At 47.6% G+C, this 9,737-nt stretch overlaps 6 protein-coding genes and 2 non-coding genes across 8 annotated transcripts; 5 read left to right on the top strand and 3 right to left on the bottom strand.

Moving 5' to 3' along the window:
- Positions 1-25: 25 nt before the first annotated feature.
- FOBCDRAFT_323782 (uncharacterized protein) lies at positions 26-785 on the top strand (the record flags this gene model as incomplete). Its single annotated transcript, XM_031191637.3, has 1 exon — positions 26-785. The coding sequence occupies one exon, from the start codon at positions 26-28 to the stop codon at positions 695-697; it is 672 nt and encodes a 223-aa protein (XP_031032868.2). The 3' UTR covers positions 698-785.
- A 94-nt stretch (positions 786-879) lies between these two features.
- On the bottom strand, positions 880-978 carry FOBCDRAFT_t216. Its single transcript has one exon. It is a non-coding gene; the product is annotated as a tRNA-Ser (tRNA).
- FOBCDRAFT_232764 (uncharacterized protein) lies at positions 932-1,400 on the bottom strand. The gene has a single exon (XM_059609905.1). The coding sequence runs from the start codon at positions 1,327-1,329 to the stop codon at positions 1,042-1,044; it is 288 nt and encodes a 95-aa protein (XP_059467967.1). The 5' UTR covers positions 1,330-1,400; the 3' UTR covers positions 932-1,041.
- A 229-nt stretch (positions 1,401-1,629) lies between these two features.
- On the bottom strand, positions 1,630-1,701 carry FOBCDRAFT_t215. Its single transcript has one exon. It is a non-coding gene; the product is annotated as a tRNA-Asp (tRNA).
- A 772-nt stretch (positions 1,702-2,473) lies between these two features.
- On the top strand, positions 2,474-3,385 carry FOBCDRAFT_232765 (uncharacterized protein). The gene has a single exon (XM_031191638.3). It carries the CDS (start codon positions 2,568-2,570, stop codon positions 3,165-3,167), a length of 600 nt encoding a protein of 199 aa, XP_031032869.2. The 5' UTR covers positions 2,474-2,567; the 3' UTR covers positions 3,168-3,385.
- Positions 3,386-4,124: 739 nt separating this feature from the next.
- Positions 4,125-6,294, top strand: FOBCDRAFT_253633 (uncharacterized protein). The gene is made up of 3 exons (XM_059611056.1): positions 4,125-4,719; positions 4,772-5,595; positions 5,648-6,294. Exons 1-3 carry the CDS (start codon positions 4,593-4,595, stop codon positions 5,963-5,965), a joined length of 1,269 nt encoding a protein of 422 aa, XP_059466032.1. The 5' UTR covers positions 4,125-4,592; the 3' UTR covers positions 5,966-6,294.
- A 260-nt stretch (positions 6,295-6,554) lies between these two features.
- On the top strand, positions 6,555-7,103 carry FOBCDRAFT_207589 (uncharacterized protein; the record flags this gene model as incomplete). Its single annotated transcript, XM_031191640.2, has 1 exon — positions 6,555-7,103. The coding sequence occupies one exon, from the start codon at positions 6,555-6,557 to the stop codon at positions 7,101-7,103; it is 549 nt and encodes a 182-aa protein (XP_031032871.1).
- Positions 7,104-7,874: 771 nt separating this feature from the next.
- FOBCDRAFT_253634 (Alpha/Beta hydrolase protein) lies at positions 7,875-9,479 on the top strand (the record flags this gene model as incomplete). The annotated part of the gene is made up of 1 exon (XM_031191641.2): positions 7,875-9,479. One exon carries the CDS (start codon positions 7,875-7,877, stop codon positions 9,477-9,479), a length of 1,605 nt encoding a protein of 534 aa, XP_031032872.2.
- Positions 9,480-9,737: the final 258 nt, after the last annotated feature.

The following is a 9,737-nucleotide window of genomic DNA, read 5'->3' on the forward strand; positions in this document are numbered from 1 at the left end:
TTTTAGAAGCCTTGTTTCACACGCAATGACCGTCACGACAGTCCCTGCGACGCATCCCATTGCAAGACGTGGCCCGGTCTCACAAATAAGTACAGCAGAGTTACACCAATCCAGCGATCTCCAGCACCAACGTCGCGAGGCTCACATTCCCAAAGGGTCAAATGACGATGAACAGCTTTACATCCTGACACTTCTTACCGACAAGCGACACCATGGTGAGATGACTGCGCTGCGACGGCAATGGTTTCCTCCACGATTGCTCAAGGTCGACGCTCATATTACTCTGTTCCACGCGTTGCCTGGTTCCAAACTGTCAAAAGTTAAGGCAGATATTGCGGATGTCGCAGCTCGAACAGCAAGATTTCCGATTGGTGTCGGGGATCAGGACGTTTACGAAATGGGAAAAGGTGTTGGCATCAAGCTCTATGCTGGTCAGAAGAGGGCATTGAGCATACGCAGTGAATTGAGGGACAAATGGGAGCCTTTTCTCAGCGATCAAGATAGACGAGAGAAATGGAGAGGTCACTACACCATTATGAATAAACAGGATGATAAGGAAGAGGTACAGAAGTGTTTGAACTATTTGAAGGAGGGACATGCAGAGAGTAAAGGTACTGTTGAAGGACTGAATCTGTGGCTATATGACAGAGGTTGGTGGAGGGAAGACGAGATATTTAAATTCTCGGAAGAAGCATAAAGATAGACTTTAGATTGTAGAATGAAATCGAGTTTTGGCCGAAGTCACAGCTGAATCGTCAACCTGTCAGCGCCGCGCGATCGACAAGAGGGGAGACGGTACAACCACGACGTCGCGAAAATGTGCGCAATTGGTTTCTGTTAAGCAAAAGACCAAAAAGATAAGCGAAACGCAAAAAGAATCGACAACGGCAGGATTCGAACCTACGCGTGCGAACACAATGCCTATGATGTCTCAGAAGAGATAGCAGGGCATCGCCTTAACCACTCGGCCACGTTGTCTTGGAGACGATCTCCAAGTTCGGATCTATATACGCAGCAGGGGCATTACGTTGACAATGGAGTTTACCCGTGGGTCAATTTTTCGTGCTGAACAATCTTGCAAATATCGAGGTCAGTAAAATAGAGGTCAATTGGGTTCGTTGACCAGTTGAAGAGTCGAAACCCATGGTTTACCGCTGAAGGCGGGCGACAAGCTTTGGCTCTGTGGCAAAAGGGCAAGCGCTGGAATGGTGCCAATTCACACGTAAGAGAGACAGAATGGATGACTGGGCAAAATGACAAGCAGATAGTGAAATTATTCTGCAGCAACCAAAATGCCAGGATTGAGAAAATGAACTTATAGCCAGGCATTGAACAAATCCAAGTCTCGTGCGAGGGACAAAACTCTGATGTTGTCCATGAACCATAATTGCCAATTACAGGGTAGCCACGCAAATGGTGGAAGCGAAAAAATTTCTTTAGGTCCAAGCTTATCAGATAAGCCCGAAGTGGCGTGTCAAGTGAAGTTTATCTGTTAGTATAAAACATCTATACCAAATTTCATATAAACTCAAGATCACCGCATTGCAGGTCACAATGCCACCAAAAAGACATCAATTGATTTAAGCGCTGTGAAAAAATAAGAATGCCTGTATTCACAGGCGGCTGGAACTCTCCCGCCGGGAATTGAACCCGGGTCTCAAGCGTGACAAGCTTGCATACTGACCACTATACTACGGAAGATGATGACTGTGAGCAGTCACTGTAGCGGAGTTCGATGTCACGGTGAGTTGCAAATATGCTTATGAGGGCTAAAGGGGGCGGGTCTTGTTTACTGTGGACATCTTCGACGCCTCTGATGAACTTTGTTTTGTTTGCCAAGCCTCAAGTGCGGGCTGCATTTCTGCTGTATTAACACTCGTGGGCACGCTGGAAGAAATGACTCGATGTTAACCAGCAACGCGTCATGCAGCTGGGTTGTCAGCAGGTTGAATAGATGCCGGTGAGCTTTGGACCACGGAATATTATGGTTGATTGCCGTGTTTTGTCTACATTGTTCTCATCGGGCCATAAGATTACAAAGTTGGCCAGCCTTCGAATTGATGTAACTCTGTGGGGTTTCGCTGTTTCAGACAGCTGCAGCTTGACGTGAGCTCACATCTCAGCTCACTGTTGTAAACCTTCACGATTCATTCAGCCATTGCTTATTGTTGCACAAGGCTATGCCCTCAAGACCCAAAATAGCGACCAATATTGGAAATTTTGTACGTGTTATGCATGACGCAGCCCTTCCCCGACCGCCTAATTATTGAGAGGTCTCTATTTTTGGGCCTCTTGGTGCGCTGTTACTGCATCGTACGCATAAACACAAAAACCTCCGCCACTGATTTACGATTCGCTGTAGTTGCACCTGATCCCTGCTTGTGCCACGAATCAGCAGCACTGATCAACAGGACCAATTCTTGGCTCTTTGGGAATGAGATGCACGGTTGATCATCATCTCGGAGGTTGGGATTTGTGATTCATAAATATGCTTAATTCTTCCCACCGGTTCTGAGCTCTAGTCTTCATTCCAGAGCCACATCAACTCTACCTCGAATACCTGCAAAATGTCTTTCCTCGCCAACACATTCACTGCGCTGACTTGCCTTTTGGCTGTCGCTGGTGCTGTACCTACAGCGCTACCCCGCGCAAGTGGCAACTGCCCCTCCACTGGAAAAACAACCCGCCAGGAGCCATCAGCCCTGTACAGCGTATTCCCCGGCTCTCCCGACGTCGCGAAAAAGTCCGTCGGCTTCAACGTCGCCACGTACAACAACGCATCTCAGATCGAGCAGCTCCTCGTCTTCACAGGCATTCCTGCCGAGGCTAAGAAGTGCACTCTTGGCTGGGCGCAGGGTGAGCAGCCTGAGCGTCTCTTCATCGTTAAGGGTGGAGATGCTTTGACCGAGTTCAAGCAGCTTTCGGGCTTCCCTGGCAAGGCCGTTACGTATAACACCGCGAAGGAGTTTGACACTGCTGGGGAGTCTGTCGGCGCTGCTGATTTCACCAACTGGGATGACTTGCCTGCGCAGACCCATATTGTTGGTAACATTGATTGCAAGAGCACCGTCTACCTCAAGGCTGGGCTGCGAAACCCCAACGGCAACACAAAGGTGTTCCTTGAGCAGAGCGACAAGAATGGGGTGTACATCGAGTACAGCTGCTAAACGGCTCATTGGATTGGCACTAGATTGGAGACATTACGAAAATTTCACTTCTCAATAATACTGTTAGGGATACGGGGTTTTATCTGCATGGAAACTGGACTACGGGCATTTGGCAGGGAGAGATTAGACGACGGCTCACTGAAGCTTATGACATGTTACGACACACAAACTCGACTAGATAGACTTAATCAATTGGAAAGATTCAAACATCAACAAAATTTTACTTTTCCACTCACTCGTGGGTCCGTAACGACCGCCCGTTGACAGGAACATGGTCAGCGTGTCGCTCGAGGCGTAACAGCAGCACGCGCTGGTCTACCAGTGATCAACGTCAAGGCGCTCCAAAACAGCTCTTATCCAATGGCAATCTAAGATATCGCATCATTGACTGAGCCGCGACATGGTTGGGTTGTCGCTTCATCAAAAGCTTCCAGCAAGTGTACTGTAGCTCTGGTTCACAGGGCCAAGAACCCATTGTCCAGTTTTGGAGTGGCACGGATTGTGGCCAAGCCCGTCGCATCAGACAAGACTTCAGTTAACGTTTCTGGACCATTTCCATTCAACATGTATCGATTGGATGAACCAAACCACCAACTTGAGTGTCAAAGCTTGTATTTTACTAAGTTCTGTGTGGTGATATAAGCTCTCAGCCACAGATCTCCACTGCAATAAACACATCTGGTTTGTATTTTACCTCACTTTACTTTTGCTCTATTATCAGCGGGGGCGGAATTGACCAATATCATATCTACTACGTAGCTGATTGCTGGCCATAAGGTTAAACTTTAGCCTGCAAACACAGATAATGAGGAGACGGTGTTTTTTTTTTTTTTCACAAATAAGTTTCTGCCCAAAAAGATCATACGATGTTTCAATTGAGTCAGTAAAAAGTAAGCGTTACCCCATCGGGCTCTGAGGCAACATTCACGCACCCGGAATTATCGACATTGCAACACTGCCAAACTCTCACCTCCAATTCTGACTAGATATTGGACCCTCGAGCTCCTCCATCGTAAGTTATTCCCTATTGCCAGTGGCAGCCATTGGCGAAATCTCAATTTACAACCTCCTTTTACCCCCGGCTAAACCCAGACGGTCTAGACGGGCGGGATCATCTTGGCTATTTCCGAGATTGCCAAGAGACCAGCGGTGGACCAAAAAGGGATAGAACCGAGATACTTTCTCCACTGATTTTGTTACCTGGAAGGTTGCCATTGGTTGTTCTATCTCAGATTTAGGGGTAACTTTTCTGTTTCTCGCGATTTTAACTCAGGGTCTTGCAAGAACATCCATCAGCTGAGGACCCTGGATTTCGATTGAAGCTTTAGTCCCCTATCTGATACGCTACCTTTTACTCTCAACTCTGCTACTTTGTAGCAGCACACCACGATATCCTCTGTTTCGGCCATTTGCCACACAGTCAACATGGAGGAGACTATCGTCTTCCATCCTCAGCTGACAAAAGCTGATGCGCTGATCCTCGAAGGTCTCCGCCAAGACATAAAGGATTCATCATCTAGCAATGCCGAGACGTCAACCTCAACACCCACCGGTTCGTATCACCTCATGCCTATCTAATATCCAGCTAATTAACAGCTCAGTAGCCCGCGATGAAGAACTGCTTCGTCATCTCCAAGCAATGAACGATCCCAAAGATGCGCACTTTGAACCAAGCGTCACGACCAATTGGGACATTGATCAAATCAAGCTACCACTATTCCTGGAGAAGACCGTGCTGAGACCTTATATTCGCCTGGCGCGGTCTGTTGTGAGGGTTGAGACTGATGTCATCATGCTTACGCATCTGCTTCTTTACTTCTCAACCACGATTCCCAGTGCCATCTTTTTGTTCACGAATTTCACGTGGATTCATGGTATTCTTCACTTTGTTATGCAGTTCTCTTACATGGGAGCGTATACTTTGCTGATGCATCAGCATATTCACATGAGAGGTGTTTTGGACAAGAAATTTGCCATCTTTGATCATCTGTTTCCATATATCCTTGATCCTTTGATGGGACATACTTGGAACTCTTACTTCTATCACCACGTCAAGCATCATCACGTTGAGGGCAATGGACCCAACGATCTGTCATCAACTATCCGATACCAGCGAGACAGCCTTCTTCACTTCCTTCACTACGTCGGCCGATTCTTCTTCCTCGTCTGGGCCGATCTTCCCATCTACTTCATCCGAAATGGCAAGGCCATGACTGGCTTGAAGGCTGGATTCTGGGAGTTTTCCAACTATGCTTTCCTTATCACCATGTTCAGCCTACATAGAAACGCCACCATCTGCGTCTTTCTTATGCCGCTGCTTCTTCTTCGTCTTGGGCTGATGGCGGGTAACTGGGGTCAGCATGCTTTCGTTGACGATGTTGATCCCGACTCTGATTACCGATCGAGTATCACACTGATTGACGTTGCTGTAAGTTCGACCTCACATATTTTACGAGTAAATGTATACTGACTATGAATAGAGCAATCGGTTCTGCTACAACGATGGTTATCATACCTCTCACCATCTCAACCCTCTTCGTCACTGGCGCGAGCATCCTGTTTCTTTCCAGAAGACAAAACACACCTATGCATCACAGCACGCCCTTGTCTTCCACGACATCGACTACATGATGGTCACCGTTCGATTGATGATGAAGGATTACAAGACCCTGGCCAGGTGCTTGGTACCTATGGGAGAGCAGATCGCTATGTCGTTGGATGAGCGTGCTGCTATGTTGGAGACGAAGACTCGTCGCTTCACAGAGGAAGAGATCCAGAAAAAGTTCAAGAAACAGTGATGTCAGTGGAAGGACGTCGAATTTTGAGCATTTTGAAGGCGAATGGGCATGCGTTGTTGATAGAGCGCTGCATTCAACGGAGTTGGCGGTTACATTTGACAAGTCGATGGATTAAAAGTATTATCGTTAGTTGAGATACAACAGGCAAAATATGACCCCTTCCGGCATTAGAGATTATTTGTCTATTAATCAGAGGACATCTAATTCAGATCTCGGATCACAGATGTTCGGCCACGGGCTCACAGGCATTGAGGAATGTCCCGTATCTCCTAGTCACCGAGACTGCCTGCATGCAGCAGCATTTCTTGATATTCTATTCATTGTAAGAAGTGAGTCTAAAGTTTTACACGAGTCATTGTCAATACTGGATATATAATTGATGTCGTCAAGATTGCTCAACAGGACGTCATAAGACCATCATAGACTGTCTTCAAATTTGCCCACCAACTTCTCTAACATTACCCCTAAGTGTAAAATTTTCTTTTCGCATGTGTGACTTTACCCGCATGGTGTCTCTGATCTGCCTATCGAAGCTACGAATAAGGTTTTCAGATCCAACTTGTCGATCAACCTCAAACAAAACGCCAATATGGCAACATTGAATTACGTGAAACGAAGCTCAGAAACCATCACAGACATCGCCAAAGATGTAATACGACTTCTAAAAGAAGAGAAAGAAACTGTCGGTGTCGCCGAGTCCTTAACAGGCGGGAGTATCATGGCCGCCCTAACAGCAGTCGAAGGCGCAAGTTCTGTCTGTCGCGGCGGCATAGTTTCCTACAGCATTGGCATAAAAGTCAACATACTCGGAGTTAGTCAATCTATCATCACGAAACACGGCGCTATCAACGGGGAAGTCGTGGAACAAATGGCTGCTGGCGCTCGCAGCATCACAACGCTCGATACGCCAACGACGTGGGGACTCAGTACTACGGGTGTGGCAGGACCCGGTACTGAGGAAGGAAAAGCACCTGGGACGGTGTTTATTGGAATCTCGAGGGCCGGTCAGGATAGGGCCTTTGGGCCGTTTTACTTTCCGGGGGATCGAGATGCTGTCAGGAAAGCTACCATTACGAAGGCGCTGGAGCAGTTGAGAGAACTTCTACGTGACCGAGATCACATGGATGAGCGACCATGAAAATCAGCAGGAAAGTCATAGGTCATGAAAGAGCGCAACTCAGCTGGCTTGGTCACGGCAGGGAGCCAAACTTCATATCGCCACTCACCCGCAGAGAATTTCTGACAAGCCAAAACTTCTGAGAACTCAATAGCTCCAGAAGAAGTGAGAGCATGGCCGAATCTCTTCTCTGATATCCAGATACGCCGTTTCTGTTGTTTCGTTTGCTGTCCCGGACGCATTGGAAGCATTGATCATCAACCAACTGGTCTTCAGGTGGACAATCAGCCCGCTACCATGCCTTAGAAAGGTCTGGATCGTAGTTCATAGAAAGGATCTACTGGGGCTACCGTATTCAATTGTTCACCTGGCTTTTTGGTAGCTTGACTAGTAGTAAGCTGACTACCGGACTTTGGACAACGCAAATTGTCCGGCGCTTATAGAATGGACTTAGAAGGACTTAACTTATAGAATATTTGTCATTATAAATCACTATTAATAATAAACCATAGGTTTAAACCGATTTAATTCTAAGCGATCCGTCTTTACCTGTTCTTCAGTGCTTGATCAACATGCGGAGCGGATATAAGCGCCGATGATACTTGGTTTTATCGGAGTTAAAGACCTTGGAGCTCATAGTGCAAGTCGTGATTATTAAGAATGGTGAATTATTCGATTAGGAGATTCTATATGCCAAATTTACTTGTTGATGCGGGTCGTGTATATAAGATATCGTGTCAACTGTTTACACCGTTGTCAACGCATCGCTGACAGCCACGTAACAAGACCATCATGCATCTCAACTTTCTCGCCCTAGTATCGCTGCCACTTCTGGCGAGCGCATGGACAGCCAGCAAATATGGAGACAACTCATTGAGTTTCAATACAAGCTCTGGTATCTTTGCACCATTCTTTGAACCATCTTACCCAGACGTTGCCGCATTTCTTGATATCCCATTCGCAGAGACTCCGGTCGGAGATCTCAGATTCGCGCCACCTCTTGCAAAGAAATATCCTGGAGATAAAGTCATTCAAGCAACAAAACTCCCACGGGGATGTATTCAATACGTGCCTCTGTTGCTCAGAGGTACTGTTGCTGATAGCCTCGTTTCTGCTGCCAATTTCCAGCGGGGAGACTACGCGAATACCACTGAAGATTGTTTGAGACTCTCTTTGTTCATCCCCAAGAACTCTATCGCCGAAAAGAAAGGCGCGAAAGATGGACGGTTGCCTGTCGTGATCTGGATTCACGGAGGTGGCTATATGATTGGGGGCACCAACGTCCCGTATCAACTTGCCCAACCCTGGGTTCAGCGAAGTCAGAAGCACATCGTTGTACAGACCCAGTATCGACTCAATATCTTCGGATTACCGAATGCTGCGGGATTAGCAAAAGAAGGAAAGAACTTGAACCTGGCGCTGCTTGACCAACGTCTCGCTGTCAAATGGGTACGAGATAATATTGCTCGATTCGGCGGCGATCCCAACCGCATCACGCTCTGGGGTGAAAGCGCAGGCGCATATGCTACGGATGGCTATCTGTTTGCATGGCCTCGCAACCCGATTGTCAAGGGTGTCATAGCCGATTCTGGGAACGCCTTGGCGATTGAGGGAAGTCTGGGGGATGCCAGAAACCACAGTACCTTTTCCATCGCCGCGAAGCACCTGGGATGCGGCGACTTATCGCCTGAAAAGGAGCTCCAGTGCATGAAAGGGGTCCCCGAACACAAGCTTAAGGAATATCTTCAGGCAGAACTCGGTCAGGGAGGTGCTGCTGATGATAGCCTTGGGTTCTCACTTATACCAGATAATGTCACCGCTTTCGCCAATTACACCGGGAGAATCACTGCAGGCTCATCCAAATTCCCAACAAACGTTCCTCTCTTGATTGGAACCAACACGAATGAAGGAGCTGCCGTCATTCCCTACAACTTTCCCGGCTACGAAACAGCTACAGAGATACCGGCCAACCTCAAGCCTGTTGCCAATGGGTTTGGCCTCAATCTCCAATGCACTACCCTCAAAGAAAGCCGGCTGAGATCTGAAGCAGGTGCCAGAACTTTCCAGTACCTTTACGCGGGTAACTTCACCAACGTTTCCCCTCTACCCTGGCTGGGCGCGTATCATACGGCTGAATTGCCTCAGATCTTCGGTACACACGATATTGAGGGCCCATCAACCAAATTCGAGCGAAAGGTCAGTGAGAGAATGCAAGATCTCTACCTCAGTTTTGCCAGTGATCCTGTTCACGGTTTGGAGAGGGATGGATGGTCGGTAGCACGGGCACAATCGGGCAGGTCGAAGCTTGTCAGGTGGGCGGGGAATGGCAAAGTCGAGCAGATCGTCGATGCCAAGAGGTTGATCAATGAATGCACGAGGAACGGAATTGCTGTATAAGTCCTCTACACGGCCGCCAAACAGGGTCAAGGCCAGAGCTGATAAATTCGTTTGATGTTATTAATCTTTAGCATTGATCACGCGTTATGGTATTATTTGTCCCTTATGTTTCTCGCGAGGTAGGCTTCGGTAGTGAAATAAGGCACGCTGGTCGGTTTCAAAGATACACTAAGCTGTTGTTCCACCAATGGATAAGTCCCAACCTGTGACCTTGTCTCCCCTCGCCTTTAATTGTTCCGTTTTGCTACAGTATTCCGT

This window comes from Fusarium oxysporum, chromosome X (assembly GCF_013085055.1).
Source record: "Fusarium oxysporum Fo47 chromosome X, complete sequence".
Taxonomy (NCBI): domain Eukaryota; kingdom Fungi; phylum Ascomycota; class Sordariomycetes; order Hypocreales; family Nectriaceae; genus Fusarium; species Fusarium oxysporum.